At 38.6% G+C, this 23,107-nt stretch overlaps 1 protein-coding gene across 1 annotated transcript in view; it reads right to left on the reverse strand.

Annotated features, from left to right (window-relative positions):
• LOC140237904 (uncharacterized) overlaps nt 1–17,264 on the reverse strand; it is an 86,278-nt gene extending 69,014 nt beyond the window's left edge. Inside the window, exons 1-2 of the mRNA XM_072317835.1 lie at nt 16,779–17,264; nt 6,529–6,600 (exon numbers count right to left, since the gene is read on the reverse strand). Coding sequence (XP_072173936.1) covers nt 6,529–6,600; nt 16,779–16,981 — 275 coding nt within the window. The 5' untranslated portion in view covers nt 16,982–17,264. The remainder of the gene's footprint in view (nt 1–6,528; nt 6,601–16,778) is intronic.
• Nucleotides 17,265–23,107: the final 5,843 nt, after the last annotated feature.

The following is a 23,107-nucleotide window of genomic DNA, read 5'->3' on the forward strand; positions in this document are numbered from 1 at the left end:
CAAGACTGCGATAACCTTGGCCACAGCAGAATGGGACAGAAAAGGGAGGGAATTACTCTTCTACGACAGAAAAGGCGGCGAGATAGAGAGAGAGAGCGAGAGAGAGAGGGAGGGAGAGGTAAGCACATCACGAAAGTCAATCCACAATATAACCCCTTTTTTCTTGTTCAGACGGAGGTGGGGAACTGCAAAATTTACGACCACATACATACATAATTGAGTGACGTTTGGATCTCCCGATTACACATACACAATTGTCAATGTCACAAGCATAGGGAATGAGCCAACACAACCTACATGTAGCATCCAGCCAGACACGCATTTGTTCTGCTCGTATTTGCTGGATATATTGCTCGCGTATAGCGTGCTTCAAGGTGCTTCAACAGCCCCTGCCCCCCCCCCCCATCTCTCTTTTGCTCTCCCCCTCTCTCTCTCTCTCTCTCTCTCCCCCCCACCCCCTCTCTATATCTCAATCTCATGTTTGGCACAAAATGTGGAAGTACTCTACGAAGCACACCATTCCTTACTTAATAGTACAAGACACATTTATGTCTAACTTGGAATGATAACAATTGTACATCTTGCACACGTCTCTCTACCCCCTCTCGCCAAGCGCAGGCCCTAAGCGCCTGCTGGGTCACAATATCACACCTACATGGCCCGCACACACACACACACACACAAACACACACACAGACACATGCAGACCATGCATATCTCCCAATCCGCGCATTTTTTCGGCGGTAACGCAGACAAATGTTCTCACTCTCCCTCCCGCGCATAATCAATTCGATCTTGCCACATTTGTCAGGGCAAAGCTATCAATTTCCACTGATGGAAGCCTTTCGCCCGGGACTGGGTAGCGATGAGCTCCATTTTCTGCCTGCTTTTCCCCCACAGCACTGAATTCTCCCACGCAAGACATTTCTTCGCTCTCCTTTCTCCCTATCTATCTCTCCCTCTCTCTCTCTCTCTCTCTCTCTCTCGCTTTTCCTTCCTCGTTCGTAACATTTTGTCTGCGCTCCCCTCCTAGCCCCATTCGGTAATGTCAGACTGTGGATATGGATGACAGGCCTGCATACAGGGAGGGAAGACATGACTACAAGCTGCCACCATTGTTTCCGTGCCACCACATGACCGCAAAAGGTGACATCAATTGTTATCCAACACCCCAGATCAGAAAGAAAATGTGGCTTGGTAAACTATTCTGCACACATAACATCTCCATATGTTTTTGATGAAAGGATATGAAGCAGTTCTTAAAGTATTTCAGTTGTCTTGAAAGGTAAGCAAAGCAAAGCAAATAGCTTCTTTTTATTTTAATTTTTGAATGCGTGATTTCATATATTGAAATATCCACTTTGGATATTTTACCTCAGATTTTTCTGAACTTAAAACTGTGTACCTTCAACATTGATTAATGACTGATCTTAGAATCATATCATTGATTAAATTTTGAACAGTCCAATTTTGCCTGAGAGTCATTACATGTAAATCGAGGACTGAAATCGTATACATCCCAAATAATGTGCTGGAACCAATGTGTCACACACTCGTAACAATGATCCCTTACCCATTAGTCTGCGTGGGAATTCGGAGGAGACGTTTGTGATAAGAAAGATGGCCAACTTCCGTCAGAGGAAGGGAGCTTGGGGATCTAGTGATGCATGCATGTATCAGAAACAGGATATTTGGTCTCAACGCCTACAAGGCGCTCTTTCCACTTCGGAGATAAAAGTCTCCAAAATAACCCTCACACCCCATGTGTGCAATGTCATCATGGCAATGTAACCCTGCACCTACTTTCGAGATCAAACCGCAGAATGTGTGAACATGGTAATAATGCCAGAATGCATTAGAATCAATCTCTCTATGATTTTATTATGAGAGGGTACGATGCATTTATGATCCCCTTGATTTTCTTTCCAGCGCTGTCTTCACTAACATCTCTTTTCAACCTCAATTATATATTGTGAATGATTGCTGATCACATACATTGTAATTACAAGGTTTGCACTTTTGGCAATGGCATACACCTAATTCCCGAACGGGTGTATTTACGATTAAAAAAAAAAAAGCAAAATATCACAATAACCAATATTGGTGTCATCATTTGTCATGATCAGCCAGCTTCATATAATCAACAGCATGATAATTAGCAATTACAATATTGGTAACAATAATTCCTGCTGTGGCTGTCAACGATGTCAGCATGATATTCAGCACTGACACAACATGATATTCAGCACTGACACAATGATTTCATAAATATCCCACTCACACACACACACACACACACACACACACACATGTTGTACACTGTGCACATTCACACTATGATCATTAATGCCAGCAACCCCCCCCCCTCCTTACAAATGCGCACTCCCCCTCTCCTTTCCTTCCTCATCTGCCTCCCCCCTGCGCTTTTGTTCGCTCCCTCTCATCTCTCTCGTTGCTCGCCCATCCACACTGGCTGAGCTGACAGGTCTGCCAGTCTCGCAGTCAATAATAAATTGATTGCAACCAGAGCTTTTGCACCTGACCCTGTAGTGGCCTGTGATGTGCAGATAAAAATATTACGTCCATTGATCAGCCCGTGCGTGTAAAAACAATCACAACACAAGGCTAAGATGGGACCCCCAAAGAGGATCATTACCATGCGGTGAACGGGATTTTATGACATGCATGCATGTACACGTACACTGTACTTGGTGGGTTGCATTTGGGAGGGACAGCAAAGACAGATCAAATATAACTCTTCAGAAACCCGCTGCACAATCATAAAGAAACAACTTTGATTTGTGAAGTGTTGACATTTCATGTATAATCCCATCAAAGTTAAGTTTATGAATTAAAAAGTAAAAACAGATCATTCTAAAGATGGAAGACAGCTAGACACAGCAGATCAGGTTACTGGGCAGTGACTCCACAGCAACACGACAGACTTTTAATAATAGCATATATACACACAAAAAAAAACCCCAAGAAGAATGGGAAAAGACAGAAACAATAAAGGGGATTAATCAATTACGGTTCTCTCATTTCGTCTTGTCTGACACTGTCTCTGCGCATGACATCAGAGTTGGCGCGATTTTCACTGAGTCCTGAGAGAGCGAGTCCAAGGCTGATTAAGACATGACAGATTGCACCGACACTTGTTTGTTCATAATGAATGAAGCTAATCAAGAACTACTTGTCTCCTCGAGTCTACTCAAAAAATCAAAACACATGGAGTGGCTGAACTTGAAAAATAAAAAAGAACAAAATCAGTTTCGAAAACTGTGGGGCAGTTCAATACCACTTAAATTGAAATACTATGGCGAGGTGCTCTATAAACACAGGTGTATATTATACAAACAAGCTATGAATTTAGTTTTAATAGTGAGACTATTGTGCACAAGTCAATGTGCATTTTTTTTTTTTTTTTTTTGGGGGGGGGGGGCAAGCATTAGCCTTCACTTTCTGTCCAAGTGCCTAAACACCTGCTGAAGTTCACACCTTGGTTTACCTGTGGCAAGGAATGCTCAAAACTGTCTACCCACTCACAATACCATTGTTACTGATTGTACCCAAATTGAGCATATTACTGATACCAATGAGAGTGTATGGAAAAGAATACCAAGTCTTGTTTGGACCAAATTTTATCTCACAGAGGCAGAAAACAAGTGAAAGCACATGGTGTACATATCATAGGTCCATTCATTTCCCAAACCTGCCTGTGAATGTACAACCCTCATTGCGTCTCTGATGTGCATGCATAGCCCACGTTTGCCACCTCAAAGCGGCACGATCCAGCGCGTAAGTCATTACAAGACACTTAGCACCCGAAGTTCATCTGGGGAGATCATAATTAGCACTACCAATTAGGTCTTCGAGACATCACAGGAATTAGGACCATTTATCACACTCGCTGAGTCATTAGTCTGCGGTCAAGGCAATTTATCACCAGAATAGGCGATTTGGGTGATGTTCCCCGCAGACACGCAGCATGCACATTAAAGGCAACATGAGTTGCGGTTTCCCCTGGATAAAAGGAATCCCGCCGAAACCGACGATGTCAAAGACGAAAGCACCAAACACCATCCTCTATCTGGCTGTGAAAATACAAGTGAATGGTACATTTCACTGCACATTCCCATTACGTTGTGGTAAGATACCAGCAGATCACCTCAATACATCATCATTTTTCTCTGTGTCTGTGTTTTACATCATGAGATGATGTAGCTCCAGTGAATTTGATTTCGAAAGTCGAATCGGCAGACTCCCTTCAGAAATGTTGCGATTCATTTCCGTTGCTACAACTATGGATAATGCACTTTGGCACATGGATTGCACAAGATGTTTGCTGAAAGAAACCATGAACAGTAAACACATTTTCAATACTGTACAAAAATCTACAGTGCAAAGAAAAAAAAAAAACACCAGTGGAAAAACAAACAAATCAAAACACTTCACACACACATGTAGCATTACACTGACAGTATGCCTCAACCAAATCTTTTTGTTGACGGTTTTTATGCAAGGAAACAGAAAAACAACATGTATTTAAAGTGCATGACACTACAACGAAGACAAAATATCACGATTTTTCTATTTTCCCTGCTGTCCAACCCCCCCCCCCTTTTGTAAAATTCCTTGCAAGTTGCAGTCAAGTGGAACGTAACGTCATCAGTTAAGGAATGCACAGCAACTGAAAAGACAGATTAGAGCTATGTCAAAACACCAAACAACAGCTAATCTCTCTATACCAAACTAATCCCTAACTGCTTTTACCTTTTTTTTTCTGTCGTGTGGTATGCACACTCACACACAAATCCAATCCCAATTCCTTTCTGAGAAAAGCACCAAGGCAGCTTCCTGTAAGCCACCCTACATCAGCGTGATTAATCATAGCGCGTTAATGTGCAATCTGCTAGTGTTCTAGCTAGAGACAAAAAAAAAAAAAAACCCTAACCTAAAATCGGAAATGGACAGAAACACACCAATTGTCAATCTAAAAAGGCAGCATTCACCATTTCCAATACCGAGCATTGACCCCAAAATGTACTTTCCCTCAGCAAGCCCCCCCCCCCCCCCCCTCTTCCTGTACACAGCTTTGCCCCCATGCAACACACGTAATTAGCTAGCAATCAAAGACCCTTAACCAGGAAATGATAGAGCATTCGCCAATCATTTAATTTCCAAATCCGCGCTACACCGGTGTCGCCGATCAATACCCAACGATCCACTGTGGCAGGCGCACCTAACTAATGCAGGAGAAATGTGCTAATTGGATTGGGAGGAAATAAGCACTTTGCGAGCTGCCTTTCGGATTGTCAGTCACGCAGTGTGATGGGTGGAAGCAAAGTGGTCGTGTGCGTGCACCTAGCTTCTCACCGGCAACACAAATTCGCGCATCAATTAACAAGGACCGCCTAATGCCATCAGGAGAACATTCTGCAATAACTGTGATGCAAAGCAATGAGAGAGAGTAACATATGGGGCCATCTTGCCTTAAAAACAGGGGGAAGTAGATAGGCCTAGTTGTTTCTAAATACCAATGTCAAACCAAGAATATACCTTTATAAAAATCGTAACAGAAGTGATCGAACCGTATTCTTCTTTAAAGTTCACATGTTATGAGGAATCATCAAAGCAAGTAAAGTTTGATACAAATATTCTGTTACTCTGAATGCTGATATGTCATGATTTTATCCATCAAAACAAAAATGTTATCTCATATAAAATCCCACATCCATATTTCCTGTTCACGTGGTTGAGGCAAGTTCTCATACACTCTTCTTGGGATTTCAAGATTCATGTAATCATAATTGAACAATATGGAATTTAGCATATTCAACCCTCTGAAGATAAATTATTCACTTAAATTATAACTTCACTATTCCTAGGAAAACATCGTTACCAAAATTCTATAAATACCATGGGCTTACTTACAAAAGGCTATCAAATCAGATGAATGCAGAGTATCTTCCAAGATCATTCTTATTGACTATGTGGATAAAATCTTCAGCTTTCACAAATGTCAGTTACATTAACTGAATTACTGAGACTGTGTACAAGGGTAGAACATGCTTCAAATTGTACTGTTAATGCTTGCATTCATCACGTCCAATACCAGAGGACTTTGTGGAGAGTGAATGCAAGATTACATTGCATCATTGGCCACTATTGATTTACATCCCAAGGGTATATTACATACCAATCTATTCATGCCCCCCCCCCCAAAAAAAAAAAAAAAAATCACAACAATTTACTACATTATGAGACTACGCAATGCCACAATGTTTGTGTATTTGAAAGGCAGTTTCAATGTTTACAGCAACTGAGAACATTATGTATGGTTGTTATTATCCATCATGCACAAAATGTAATCTTGCAATTTGGAGGGCCAACACGCTACACACACACACAACTCAGCAGACGTATCATGCAATCAAAATTCAATGTGAATCCTCTTCCTATTATCAGCAAACTTGGTCATTTGATTAAAAAAAAAAAAATCATGTTACAGTACATGTTTAAACTTACAGTTGTTCCAGATGTAGTAAGCCATCAAAGGTGCCATCCGGAATGCTAGAAATGCGGTTAGACTGCAACTCCCTGTATGCACAGAAAATAGGAGGGCGAGGATGTGCATGGTTAAAAATACAGCAAGATATCAAAAGCCTGGCTCCGAAGACTACACTGTACACCGAGTTGGTTCATGGAGAACAGGTCAGAAATTAACAAGTAAAAGAAGGAAAATGTAGCCATGTCATGTATACTAGCTCACAGAAAATCTTGTACTTCAGTTGTAATACTATACAGAATAATTTTAATCTTTGTTTTTAGATAAACAATTTAAGATATAGGGCCTTTTTACAAGAATTCAAGTTCCAAAATTATAAGGATTGTCCTCAGTGAGGTGTTGTGATGATTAATAACTCATTTTGTACATATCTTCACTATAAATCTACATCCTTTAAAAACCTTATCCTCAATTCACTTAAAGCTTCTGGCTTAGACATGATAAATTCAAAAAATTCTGACAATAGTCACATGCACTGTATCTACAATTGAGCTTAACAAAAACGAATCTCATCCAGAAAATGTTGTATATCAGTACCTTATGACCAAAAAAAAAAACAAACACAAAACAAAACAGGAAATGATAATGATAAATAAAAATGAGTGAGAGAGAAAGGAGTAATCTTGTTTTAGTTACACAGGACTTGATAAATTTATACTGCATTCATTTTTTTTAGCCCTGACTATTCAACATCAACGAGATTAATATCTTGAACACATTCAATGGGAATATGCATACTCTAGCTGGGCAGTGTTATTTATGCACTCGAGTACCAATTCATAATTTAGCTGCCAATGCATATATGTTACACATCATTAGTTTGACTCCTGCTACAGAGCACTCCCTTTTGAACCTTGATGCTTTTCTCCTATTGATCTATAGTATTGCATTCACTTCCATGAACTGTGTGACAACTACATTGGAACATCCCCCATTTCCTCTTCCAAGTTATTTTCTCTAAAACCACTGGAATGGGGGGGGGGGGTGGGAGAGGGGAGAGAAAGAAGAAGAAAAACCACAAACTGGGCAAATCCTAAACTAGCTGAGCGCACTAAGTACAAAACACAGGTGCAAGCTTGTAATGTAAAAGATAAGGACAGGGAGAAAATAGAAAAAGAGAGGCAGACAGAGAGAGAGAGGAAGAGAGGGAGAGAGAAGGCATTGAATTGGAAGGGCAGGGGTATTCAGCCCGTGCAAAAGGGAACAAGAGCGGTAAGCAGGGGCAATTATTGTCCAATCTGAAAGCCGTCATCATAAGTGGCACAATCTATTTTGTAGTGGCCTGTTTTTATGGCGGGGGACTCCGCAGAGAGCCCTCGCAGGCCGCTGGATGATCAATCATTCGCACACCTCCACAGTCACACTCGTGTGCCAAGGGGGGCTGACTGACATGTACGGCTAGCTAGAGCCGTGGGTATGGGTTGAAGCCTGAAAGGCCCACTGCACCACATAGTGTGCAGGAGTCTATGCAGCATGTATCAAAGCATGGAACTACTGGCTCCATAGTGTAAGCTTTCGACGCTAAACCCTCTGTACACAACAACACGCCAATTCATTCAGCGCATGGGATGGGTACATGTACACTATTCAAAATGTAGGTTGTTACAATGTAATTCACAGGGTTGACATCCACTAGTAGTCTGCTGTGATGTTTTTTGTATAATAATACCTATCCTTCAATCCTCCTACCATATGAAAGAGAGGAATTACATGCATCATATTCAAGTAGTATTGTTTATGTTGTAGGGCAGCTTGAAATACATGTAGGCTAACAGCATAATTTACCATTTGCAGATGAAACAAAAACCCAGTTTCAGTGCTTCAAAATAATTCTGAAATGTGAGTTAGGGATAGAAACAACCAAATTGAAAAATTTTGATAATTACAATCAATGTTTGAATATTGTTACACTGTAAATATACAAAATGTGAACAATAGTAAAAACAAGATTGTTTCTCTTGAGACTGAACCATCTGCAGTTATGGTTAAGTGAGAAAAATGATGATATCTCCTTATATTTTAGGCTTTATTGCAAAATTTTCATATGGTAGGATGTTTTGTGATACAACTGACGTACACATCAAAATTAATGTGATAACTTGAACATTCTTTAAATCACTGCTCCCAATGGTAAACAATACCTTTGAGCAGACTCATTCAATATTACCAGTTCAAATCAAAGAGTAATTCTGACTGTTGTTTGATCTACATGTATTACACCCATCATCAATCTATGCACCATACAATGCACAGTATTTTTGTATGTTTTGATAATATTGTACCCCCTTTCTTTTTTTCTCTCTTTTTCCTCCTTTCCCCCCCCCCCCTTTTTTTTTACAGTATTATTATGGAATATTGTAATTTGTAATTGTATCTATTTTTGTTATGTACCTGTTATGAAAATCAATAAAGAAAATTAATACAAGTAAAAAAAGACATAATACAATTGTAGGCCTACGTATCAGAAGTTATGGAATGCAGTATGGAGGCATTCAACATGTCAGTTGTCGCTACAATGTCTGGCAAATCTACAGCAAGTTCTCTGGTTATTCAAGTATGCATGTTAATAAACAAATTAAAGATTACTGTGGAGTGGAAGATGATTTTAAACTTTATTTTCGATACAAGTCTTATGATAGCAAACATAATAACTTTTATGGTGATAATCCTTTTTTTTTTCTTTTTTTTTTTTGGTGGTGGTGGTAGTGGTGGCATTCAGTACATGTCCGAAGTTATATCAAAGTAGATTGACATACAAATTTGCGGAAGCGGGCATCCCAGAAATACGGTTTTACATTGTAAACTTGAGAGAGAGAGAGGGAGAAAGGATTGAGATAAGTACAGTGACACAACAATCCTACACTTCCTCTTCACAGGTCATTCTTGCCAAGGTTCATGGAGGAAGATCAAGCGTCCATTCCGTGCCCTTGCCACTTCCGACTGACACTAGAAAATCAGTTTCCTCTTGTTGAACTCGGAGTGCAGCCTTTGGGCTATATGCGTACTTGTGTACTATTTAAACAAATATTAATTAAATATGAATATTTTGTATTAGTATCTGCAGATCTTGAACTCTTGGAGATACTGTCTCTTGCAGTCATTGTAAGAAATGTAACTCTAAGAAAATGATATTGTAAAAATTTGTCTTAGAAATAAAAATTTGACTTCGAAATACTGAAAATCAAAACTACAATAAAATCATACATGTACATGTTTTTTGCACAAACACTTAATAAGAGGTTGGTACATTTTGTCTTTTTTCAGTAGAGCAAAACTCACAAATCCAACCATCAAACAGACAAATTATCTGTTTATCCTAAACACATGGAAATATTTGGCACTTAAAAGCAATAACTGTGTACATATAAAAGCATAGTTTGATGTCACTTACAACTTATTCTGAATGCTACGATAGTTTCAATGTGTTCTCATGAACACAGTAGATATTAGAGGTAGACACTGGATTATAAATAGCAGTGCTACAGTATGAACAGCATGTACTAGTAGCAATGCACATCCATGATAGGCAGATCACTTTAAAGTCAATTAATTAAATTGAATTTCAGTGCTTACAAGTAGGCCTACATCACATGTGGCTACATGTACAATCCAATTTGTACAAATTTCTATAAGTATAACTCACTATGCCAAGCATTCACATTAACATGAGAATTCATGCACGCTCAATGATTAAATGCATTCTGGGAAGATACAGTATACATACTCGTGGATTGTGACGTAAGGGAATTTCTACGACGACAGCGACTTATAACCACAACCTTCAAAAACCCGCTGTACAGTGTACATGTAGGTTGTAGAAAACACTCACTGATATAGGCAAAGCCCTTTTACTATAAAGGATATAAATGCATAGACACAGAGGTACGCCACTCTGCAGTACCATATTGTGATTGCACTGCACGCTGCAGTTTGCGTACATTTTGTAAACCTTGGTGCGAGAGACACAAGGGGGGCCTATGTACTGTAGCACTACCAAGGCACAGAGTGTGCTGCATTTACATGCAAATAGGGATTAGTGATTCCTTGGCTCCTTTTCTCAGAACGCTGGTACACGCTCGACTTGACCCCCTGGCTTACTCACTTCACAAACATCCCAATCCCACGAATGTGGCAGAGAGAATACAAGTATTAAGTACCATCTATCCTAATTACTCCCCCCCCCCCAAAAAAAAAAAAAAAAAAAAAAATCAAAAATCAAAAAAAAATCAAAAATCAAAAAAAAAATCAAAAAAAAAAGTCTATACAATAAGGTAAAAAGGGCCAGGTTTCTAGAAAAGGGCAGTTCACTCTGAGCATCTTACATGTGATATTTGATACGCACAACACCTCGATCTGCAGGAAGAATGAGGAGACTTTTTCTTATCTGAAGCATTGACAGCTCGCAGCCATGTTGAGGGACGAATATTCAAACCACAAAAGAAGGGATTTCACCCATCTCCCCCCCCCCCCCCCCTTTAGTATACCAACAACAGAGCATGGCATGACTTTGGAGGAGGGCAAAAAGAGTTCTAATGTTTTGATAATCCACAGGGACAAATATGCCCCAACTCCATGCACACATAGTGCATAGGTGAGAGAAAGGAAAAAAGAAAAAGGGGGGGGGGGTAAGAAGACAGTGGAAGCTGTGCTTTGGCTTAGGGCAACATTCTTGTCTTAACTATTCGGTCACGCCTTTCTGTGGAGAAGAAGAAAAAAAAAATCTGCTGCCCATTACACAGAGGTCAGAGGCAAATGTAAACCTGGCTCTCTGTACGGGAGCAAACACAGCGCAACAAAGGACGAGTGCGCAAATTGGGCTTCTTACACCTGCAAACGGTACGGGGGTAGAGAGAACAAGAGGGACCACAGCTCCACTAATCTCCCCCGCTAATGCACCCCTACCACACTTTTGTATTCAAGCAGGAGTCGTTGGGCGGACAAACATGAACGCTGTGTTTGTAACCACCAAGACTGTTCTCATTGGAGAGATTCAAAATTTTCATCCAGTGCTTTAAATTTGTGTACTGTATCTTCCTAGTTGTTAGCAAAATGTACCAGTTACACATGTAGTACATGTTGTATGTACCATCATTTACTCAACTGGTATTGTTGCTGATGCTATTTTCACTATAAATCATCATTATCACTTTCAACATTAATCATATTTTTGTTTGTCCAATGCCAATGCTGCTGACATGGTCAGAGGTACAACCTGTTTTATCTACATACCGGCATTATCATTGTATCATTTGGTTCATCATTATAAATACAATGGAACAGATCTATAGGCCTACACATTATGCGCAATGTATCATAATACCCAGACTGTTCACACAAATTTTACACACATCAATCCGCAATACTGGGGTGCAGAAAGAGTCAATGTCATTATCAAAACAAAAACAAAACAAGTTTGGTGCTCTACCCCCCCCCCCCCCCTTCCCGCCGGAGATCTGAGATCTGATATGATGTAAGTGCTGGACAAAACACTGTAACACTGCAGCATAAACTACAGTGTAAATTTATATGGCTTGAATGAAACCTGTCGCTGTCTGTGGTTGCTTTTAATAATGTAGCATCCTGAATTACTCTACTCAATAAGATAAGTTTAATTCTGGCATACCATTTCATTAACTTGATCCTAGCTGACCTGAGCTGGCTTAATCTCCCATGGAACTCCAAAGTCCACGGGAACAGGGAACAACTCAGGATGCTAACATTGCATTTCATAATTTGGCGTGAGATGTAAATTTGCCCACAACCTGAACGTATTAAAAAAGGGAGGTTATTTACACTGCTCCAATATTCTGCGTGATGCGAAGGCCTGTTTGCTCGGCAATCAAAGGACACTTTTAATGCACAAAATTTGGAAGGCAGGCAGGCCATCATTTTCCCAAAGTGTCAATCATTGCTTTGAATACACACACACATATGCACATTAACTTTCTAATCAGAGCTACATCTGTATTGCATGTAGTTTTCAAGTTCAGTTGTTTCCTCCTGACATCAGAACTGCTCAGGCATGGATAAAGGCCTACATGTTCACTACTATCTTAACTTGTGTTGGGTTTTGTTTTGTTTTGTTTTTTTAATCCAGACCTCATTTCAATAACAATCATCTGCCCTAATTTGCATACAAAAACACAAGAACTCAAATCAAAAAAAAAAAAAAACTACACCAGGTAATGTATAATGTCAAAAAGTTAATTTCATCATAATTTATGTCACCTCACACTGGGCAACAATAGTACTCTGTCTCACAACACATGCACACTCATGTGTGCTCTGGGGGGCATTTCATGAAGCGTTTTGGTCGGATATTTTTCTGACAAACTGTTACAAGCTACTGAAATCCTTGCATCTGAATGGCTGAGAGCAAATTTGTCCGACAACTTTGTCAGACAAAATGCTTCATGAAATGCCCCCCTGATGTTTCAGTGACTGGCTACTAATTCATGATTCCATACATCACGTTTCATATCACTGAAAGATACAGTGTAAATGTTGCAGGTTATACTTACATACTAAAATGAAAGCTTTGCCACGGAGAAGTTAAATAAGGTATTAATTTTCTTTCTCTCTTTTTTTTTTTTTTTTTTTTTGGGGGGGGGAGATGATTTCAAGTAAACTGCTACAAATCCTAATCGCTATTCCATGAGAAAAATTGCAAATGACAGATTGCATTGGAGAACTTACAAGTAATTTATCTCAATAACATTGTAGACATGATCTCTAAAAACTCACTGGCATTTACATGTTGTTTGTATGTACATATGACCTTGCTGTTGACTTTCAGCTCTCTGGTTTTTGTTGTTTTTCTTCCTTTCTTTTTTTTTAAACTGCGCATTTCCTGGGTCCCCAGCGGAACACTCAATTTTGTAAGCAAATTATGCACACAACCAATCAGACACATTGAGGTCAGAGGTGAAGAGACACTTCCTGCGGAGTTCACATTGTGATGTCACCAAAGGGAGCCATGAATCAATCTACTGTAAAGCAAGATATTTTTGCGAACTGGAACTGACAGCCTTTTTTTCGAGACACAAAATTTTCCTGAATTGCCACCGGCATTCAATGCATTTCGTGTAGACAAGAACTTTTGCGTGCATTTTGATTTTGCGAATCTGGCTCTCACGAAATTCATAAAATTAAAATGCATACGAAAATTTTTGGTTTTACATTATCCCTGATGGTAGAGCAAAAAAAGGCATAAAAATGGGAATATGAATACAAACGCACAAATATGATTATAACATCATTCAGATTGGGCAAGGCCAACCTCATTTCTACTTCTTCAAGATTTTAGAAGCCAGTGGATGATGACCAACATATTGATGCATACCACAACTGGGCCAGTGCTCTGTTCTAGATATGACCAAAACAATGCTCTAGAGAATGAAGCCATTAGCAAAGAGGGTGACTGCACTTTCTGTCAATCACAACATTTCTCTAATCGATACTTGCTTGTCACCATGGATATAATGTACCATTCATATCTTTTATCATTTATAAGACATTCAAGTCATTCCCACTAATGTCTCAATTTCAAGCAGTATTACAGTCTTTACCTTTTTATAATCAATACGGAATGTACGTACAGTATCTTTTGTGTGAATCTCACAGTACTCAGCAATAATGTTCCACAAGTTAAAGTACATTCCAAAAAGCATTTGCAGGAGATGTTTACAGTTTTTTATTTTTTTCAGATCTGGTCTTCTTACTGCTTTTTGGCTGACTTCTCCCACAAATGGTTTATCAATACTTATAATGGAAACAATTATTTTAAAAAGACATGTTTAGATGGGCTCCCTTACTGATAAATCAGAAAGCTGCACTGATCTCCAAAATCAAATGATAAAGTGCCTCTTAGAACAAAGGGCCAACACGTCATGGCATGTAATAATCTTCAAAATAATACATTTTTGCAACATACAACACAGGGCCAAAACTTGAAATATTCATAATCTTCAAATATGCTTTCCACGTATAGATTTAACATAACTCACTTGAATTCACAGATTTTTTACTAATGCTTCATAAATTGAGCAATATTTCACATATCATTTTGCAACATCCACAGTGAATTATGAAAATGCACATAAAGTCAAAATGATACCTACTAAATGACGCAGTTTATGCCAATTGACATTGGTATTTTTCTGAATATTGTCTATCATATTTTGTATTAAAACACATGCCGTTTAACATGCACAGTGATTCTTGAATACACAAATATACATTTTGATATTCAGCAGCCAAGTTCCATGCAAAATTAGAATGATTCCATTTGGGTGAAGGACTCTTGATTAGAAAGTGTGTAACCATTAAAATCATTGTAACTTCACAAATATTCTGTTCAAATATCTGAAGAGAAATTGTCAGGGATCCTGCACCTTTTACAAAATTATATTCCATGATTTTTCTATGACTTTTCCACGTAAAATTCTAGATATCCAGGACCCTTTTTCAGATAGTAACTTTGTGAAGAATTTAGTGGTCACCATTAAATAAATGGAAATCAAGTATCCATGTAAAGTGTGTTGTGTATACTGCAAAAACACTGTCTGTGGCGAACAAGTTGGTCTGATTTTATATGATGAAATGTTTTCCTCAAAAACAAAATAACAGTGCATAAATGAAAATCAGTAATGATAAAAGGCAAGTGATATACAAATTTATCAATTCCAATAACTTTTCCAAGATATGAATTTACAATTCTGCATTTTCCATGAAATTCCATGATTTTTTCCAGGTTTTCTGTGACTGCAGCAACCCTGAATTGTAAATTATTCACCACTTCAATCCTTTACAATAAAAATCATTTTGGTTTGATGGAAAACCTGGCTGAATATTTAGAATCACTGTTTCAAGGATACAAGTTTGTAAAAAGCTTATTGGAGTAATACATGTTGTAACTCATATCACAAGCAAAACAATCTCACAATTCCATTTGTTATCTTATCCTCTCTTTGAATAAATGATGCCGGACATATTTTCCATATTTATTATTTTCTAGAGGATTCAATCAATTGATTACTTTGAGGAAAATTGTATGTCAATATGTTCACATAAACAAATACAAATGTACATGAATAGAAGGAAATACAGTACTTTCTTCTACAATATTAATAAAAGCTCCCTCTAGACCATCTAGCGATATAAGGGATTACTATCTCAAGACTCAAATAGTCTTTACGTTGTATTTGTGTCGTTGTTTTTGGTGGGATACTACATAACCACAGAATTCAGCTCAGACAGTGGCTTGTCAAAACTAGTTTCATTGTTCTCTCTAGTTTTGAGACACTTGAGATGAAGATCCCATACTGTGTGTTCTTTGCATTTTGTGCCTATATGTGACTGCACTTAATTACATTTGTAGCATCTGTATCACACTCTTGACTTGTATTGAGTGAGCTTTGTCAGATATAGGCCTACTGTATGTTGGAGTCAGATTTCCTTGAAAAGACACAACCTACATGTACTCACTTCCTTGACTTTATGACTTGGTTTAGATGCAGTTTTAAATATGTAAAGCAAGATGCCCATAATTCGACCATATTGCCATCCAAACTTTGACTGTGTAGAACTGATGCTTTTGCGTGCTGTTGAATTTCGGTATGGGAGGTCGAACCTTGGTGCAGGTTTTGTTTAAAGCAGGTTTGCATTGCTGCTTTGGTAAATGATAAAATCAAACGTTTGATTTCATATTAAAAGTCGTGTCCCAGAAAAAAACTAAAAAAAAAAAAAAACTGACACGGAACTCTAACGTTATAACTACAAGTCAACAAGAAAGTTAGGTCCTACAGAAGTTGGGTAGGCCCCATATGGAGGTCTAGACTAACTGAAGTAAGCTCCAATCGTCCAATCACTGACACTATTTGAAAGTTATATAACATGTTGATGTAGAATCTTGTATTTTATTAACTAACGTTTGATAGTATGAAGTAGAACCACTGTAGAACTCCATGTAGGCCCTAGATGAATTAGTCTGAACGTTTCTTACACAACCCCCGCTTCTACTAAGAACGAGATAATCTTCAGTGTGATATTGTCGGTCGGGCGACTGGCATTGACACTGACCATGCACTTCATGGTCAAAAGCCTTGCCACTAACCATGGCGTTCATTGTTGTGTGCTATCCGCTGAGCGAAACCTACACTCGTATTACACACAGGGTTTCACACAGGAATGCAAATTTCGGTTTACTTACAGCATTGTAACCCATGTTGGCAAGGCTGTCGGAACACTCCGAAGTTGTCGTTTGCTACAGTCAACCAGGGATCCAAGACACCAGCATTCTCTAGGGCAGAGAGCACTCTGTCCTGACACCTTGCTTGGGGCATCCAAAATCAACCAACAGACGACCAAAACCGTGCTAAAACATCGGATAATCTGCGAGGAGGAGGTCGCCATTTTGGCACCCCTCGTAGAACCGGGTGTTGACCCTCTCCAATGCCCGACACTGCAGCGTTGAGTTTTCGCTGTCGTAAACACTCACTTTCGCGACGTTATAGTCCTCTCTGCAAGAATAAAATCCAAGATAAACATGTTGTCATTGATTGACGAGACATATCTAACATATCCAGTTGTAACTCCTACATTTCAAACAAATTTCCGTCGTGCAGGGCGAAAAGAGATGCGTTGACATTCGTTTTCTCGCCTAAATCGTCCACTCTCGATCGGCGTGTTGTGTACGGTCACCTATGCACCTCTCCCTCTCTTCGCGTATTTACTACAATACTACAATACACTCCGTGCATAGTATTTTGTGAGAGACCGAGTAGGGAGCGAAGCACTCGAATGTGTATAAACCACCCACGTTTTGTGTATGATTAATTATGCATGCTGTTCATTCGCATAAGCGATGCCATTGGTCAGAGCGTGTCACATGACTAGGTCGCAAACTTTATCAAGCTCGATTTTCGAAGTACGGCGTTGACAGCCGTAATTTGCGCTCAACAGCGTTTGGGACCTTCGTGTTGCTTAGAATCTAAAATGACTGCTACATCACACTCTGCACAGATCATTTCATTTGACTTGAGTATCGGTGCCTTTGATGTTTCCAAATCCTATCGACACTCCAAACGTTGATCAACATTCTCATCATCAGAGTTAAATATTCTGAATATATTCACATCAAAATAATTTCAATCAAATAATCGCTCTCCCTTTGCAACTTCTCGGTAAATGAATAAGCTACCGATATCTTACGACATTTATATTTTCATTTCACCGCAGACTGTTGTGAACTTTGTTTTGCACAAAATACTTAATCATTTCAGTCAAATTAGATCATCTTTAAAAAAAAAAGAAAGCAAAAGTAAATTGAGCCATAGACAGACAACCTTAGTTGCTGGGAGCACAACGTTTAATACGCCAGTGACACTGGCCTGACTGCCACAGAGAAATCAATTTGCAGTAGTACCTTCTAGAATATCACACCCAGTACAATCTCGTTAATATGAATACCAGCAGGCTATACATATAAAAACGCGTGCATTTAATAATAATAATAATAATAATATATATATATATATATATATATATATATATATATATATATATACATGATACATATATATATAATTATACACATATATTATGTAAATATATTATATATACATGGTGAAATAAAGAAAAATAGACAAAGGAAATTCAAGATGAGATGGATAGACGGCAATTCTATTACAGGGACATAATGGTGGAGGGGGGGGGTATTTAGATTTTCGCGTTAAAATGAAGCCAAGAGACGTACACTGTAGGTCGCTCTATTCATGTTTATGTTCAATGGTAGGAAAATATGAGTCCGCGTTTGTTTGGCGTGCAGGTGTGCGCGGTTATAAACAGTGCCTCTCCAGACCTTCAGTTTAGACCCTTCAACTGGACGAATTGATTGACGCGCGCGCGATCGATAAACAGGCGAGAAAAGCGGCCAATTAGGCAATTAAAGAAAACGGCAGATTTCGCGGAAAATGTCGTATACCACCACCCCTTGAAATGATTATGACAAACACAACGAGAGCGCGGGGGACGAAAATGGAACTACATATTTTTGCGACTAGAGAATAATGCATGTAAATTGTTTTGAGTTTCTAAGGGTTCGCAACGAGTGAAAGTTTGTGTCTTTTTGAGATTTATTTTTCTTGAACACACTCTGTGGGATGGAACTCAAGAAAAGCACAGAAACAGAATGAGGGCGAATGTTACAATATTGATACCTATAGAGAAACCCGACAATGCACAAAGATAATCTCGCAGGGTAGGACTATACATTACTCTTAAAAAAAAAAAAAAAAAAAAAAAAAAAAAAAAGTGAAAATGTTCACTCTTGAAGGAGTGAATGACAGAAAAGAGTGAGTTTCGAGTGGAATTGGAGTGAATTTTTAGTGAAAATGTTCATTTTCACTCAATTTTAGAGTGACCTCAAGGATCACTCCTACTGCTTCGAGTGATCCCTGAGGTCATTCCAAAATTAATGAAAAAGGAACAATATCGTCGATTTCATTTATCATTATCATTACTATTTAAATGGAGTAGTTGAAGTAATATTTGTATTATTGTAGTAGTGTTAGGAGTGGCGTAGAATTGTTCCTCTCTTTCTTTTATTTTTATACCCGGGCGAGATCATTTTGATTATTTTTGTCTGCCTGTGCCTGTTATTATCTTGCAAATTTATCAATGAATTAATCATAACTAAATCTAAGTTCTTTGCACTTATCAATTAAGCCCGCAACCGCCTAATGAAAGTAGAATTCGATTCTGAGCACATTATCGTTTGATCCATCTCATTCACAGTAGACACGCCAGAACATCGTATATAAAAGCGCATACGATTAAAATCTCGGACACGGCCGCGCAGCTTGTCAGACTGCGAATTAATCACCCGAATTATGTGCAGTAATGAATAGCTTTCGCCACCGTGGTGAATATCGTATCGGTAAAGAAAGTGTCCATTCCATTCTTAACGCAAAAATCTGGCCGTCTGTCGCGATAGCCGACCTAATTACAACGTCTTCAGAGTCAAACGCCTTCCTCATTCTGCAATAATACAAGGTGTCATGCAATGAGCTCATGCGTGTATACAGGCTGTACCGTGGACAGAACCTTTTTGAACGTAGGAATCTGCGACCAGTGATGGCGCTATTTAATTTTGGGTGCGGAGGTCTGTACAATAATAATGTGTGCCATGCAGGTAACGTGTGAGAATGCGTTACTGAGGAGACAAACAGCATGCTGTAAATTCTTCTAGTATTTTGTGGAAGGGCCGTGTGTTACAGAACAGGAGAGATAATAATATCAATATAAGGGAAGGGGGTTACGAAACGTTTCTAGATACAAATCAAGAATACTGTCTTTCTTATTGAATATGCATGTTTTCAAAAGGGAATAGGATTTGGATTAGAGCAGGATGTTGATCATAAATATTCCACAATTTTTTTAATGTTTTTATTGAAGAAAAAGCATAACACAAACAAGAACAAAAACAAATTAGCAGCTATGTTTTCAGATGGAAATATCACGGCTATTTTACCCACTGTCAGAAAAGAGAAAATGTTCAGTTTTCTAATCGATTGTAAAGCGTATCCTTATAAGGACATTTGCTCTGTGGGTCATTCAAGAGAATTGGCGAGCATTAAAGGAATGATATTCTACTGTTTCGTTGGCAATGAAAAAAAAAGGCCATATGTCTTATAATCCATAGCATTCTTTTTACGCCCAAAACATCCTACCCTGTGTCTACTTTCACACCGCCCATCCAAAATATTCGGGTTTCCATGGAATTTGGTGGTTTGCTGACATTTTGAATTGATTTACAGGGATGTCCTTTTGTACGTAAACAGTCAAGAACTGAGTTCTTTCACCTTGTGTTCCAATCTTCTCTCAGATAATGGGCCGGCCTTTTCTTTGAATAGACAAAACTAAATAAAGGAGTTCTCACCTCTCGCCCGATGCCATACAACAGCGGATCTTTCTTTCTTTCTCTCTTTTTTTCACACGGCACGCTAATACTGGGCGGTTATTCATTGTGCACGTCACACGTTCGTGCCGTGAATACTAATGGTCCTCTTTGGGAGTTTGGCGGGGCCGCTCTCGATTTCCCACCCCAAATCCCTTGTTCAATGATTCTCTTTCTCCTTTACTTTCAACGCATAGGTGAGATGTGCCCTCAACACACAACACACACACCTGCGTGAAAGCTCTAAATAACGAGGACAATGAGGTATTCTCATTATATTAAAGCGGTCTCTTCGCAAGAGCGTATAAAGACGCAAAAAGGGGAGAGTTTTCCCTCATGTTTTCTTTTTTTTTTCTTTTTTTATTTTGGTCACCAAAAGCAAGGGGTAAAAGTGAAGAGGAGAGAAAAGAAGAGAAGAGAGAGGAAGTGAAGAGTATAGATGGAAAGAAGGAGGAGAAGAGAAAAGAAGGGAAGGGAAGATAGACAAAGAGAGAGAGGGGGAGGGAGTGACAGAGAAAGAAAGAGAGAATTATGCTTCTATGTGAAGGTGGTCCCCTACTAATACAAGGCTGTTCCAAACATTCATTTGGAGGTGTGATATCGAAACTAACATTTTCGCAGTCAGACATCATATTCACACTGATACACGATTGATTGCGATTGCGATAGCATTCAACTAATGATTTACAAAGTTTTATTTGATCTTATTATTACCAACAATTCGAAAAAAACTGCTATGATCATGTTTACACAAAAATAATGAAAACAAAATTGGTCGAGGAAAAATATTACGTCGTTGCCAAACCATGTCCAAACCACTTAATATGACTTTTACCATAAATGCTTTTGTTATGGTGGCAGCTGCTCATTAAACTTTGTTTTTCGTGCTGTCTTCACAATCCAATATTTTGGATTGCCAATTTGAATTCATGCACCTTTGTCTGAATGTTTTATCTGTTTGAATGAAATAAACACGAATTGAAATTGATGTCAAACAGCCCCGTATAAATACTAAACATGTAATATAAACAACCATCATGTGATTCAATAACTTATAAGTATCTGGTACACTCTATCTCTTGTGCTTTGAGCAGAGGGTTCTGAAGAACAAAGCGTCCTCTCTCTCAAAATAAGAAAAAGAAAACTAGAACCGGAATTTGTCAACACTGACAAATTAGGTGATCCGATCTCTTCGAAAATCAATGATTTGAGTCCTGATCCAAATATTCATGGCCATACAGGTTTCATCTGTGTTGACGGGACATTGGCCGTGTGATGTTTGGATTCTCTTTTAGAAAAGGGAGTGAGACCTGCCATCTTTGGTACCGAATTCCGTATACACTAACGGAAATACAGAATGAAGTATATTTGACCTTTGACCTAACTTTGCACACCCAAGATGGCGTCTAAGCAAAAAGTGATGATTTTATGAAATGATTCTTGTAACATGGTCTTTGCGTGTGCAAAATATGGGAAAGATAGGACATGTATTCACCAAGATACAGGATGAAACATTTATGACCTTTGACCCTAATTTACATACCCAAGATGGTGTCCGATCAAGTAGTTGTTATTTTATGAAATAATGTACGTGACATGTACTAAACATGTCACGTACATTATTTCATTCAAGAAAAACTATGTTATTTTATAGAAATTTGAAGGAGAAGCATAAAAAAATCAGGAAAAGATAAAGTAAGGAAAGGGAGATTAAGATTAACTAAAGAAAAAGAAGGAAAAAAGTGTTTTAAAAAATTTTAAAAAAATATTGGCAGGGGTGAGCCTCGAACCAGGGACCTTAGGGTTACGAGTCGGATGCGCTACGCAATGACCTATTTCATTCTCCATAGGCCCTGTGTATTAAGCAAAATGACGCTGCATCAAAGCCTCGTGCCATTTTCAACCAAGTTTTTCGACGTGATGCCGACATCGTATGAAAAAATGGAGAGCACATTTACGATAGCCTAAAGTCTCAGCTACAACATGCTAAAATCTGGGAGAAATTCACCGAAGTGTAAGTGAGCTAGTGCTCGAAAAAGAGAGTCATGTCAATTTTCACTGCCAGGAAAACTGCTCTCCCATAGAGATAACACGTAAACTGGTCAAATTTGACAATGTTACTTTCAATCCATTTTTACGAGGTGATGCCGTCATCCAATCAAAATGTTGTAATTATATTAATGAAAGATCATTTAATAAGCTACAACATACTGAAATCTGGGTGTAAATTGGCAAAGGATAAGTGAGATACGCTCGAGTGAACTTGAAATTTGATGACGTCATTTTGAAAATTTACTTTTTTTACTTTATTAAGAAATTTGATATCTTTTAATTATTTTGCCAGCATCGCCAACCCATGAAATAACATGTCCAACTCATCAGCTTTCAGAATATGTAAAGAAAATGGGGGGTCACCGTCCATCCTGACGAGTAAAATCGGATTTAAAATTGGCGTTTTTTTGGCATCGTTGCACTGTATATCGCCATTGACGCGCGCGCGGAATTTCAACTTTGATTGGCCCGTATGACGTCATATTGAGTCGGATTGACTTGAAACTTGGTAGAAATATTCATTGACATTT

The sequence above is a fragment of the Diadema setosum genome, chromosome 2 (genome assembly GCF_964275005.1).
Source record: "Diadema setosum chromosome 2, eeDiaSeto1, whole genome shotgun sequence".
In the NCBI taxonomy this organism is placed as follows: Eukaryota; Metazoa; Echinodermata; class Echinoidea; order Diadematoida; family Diadematidae; genus Diadema; species Diadema setosum.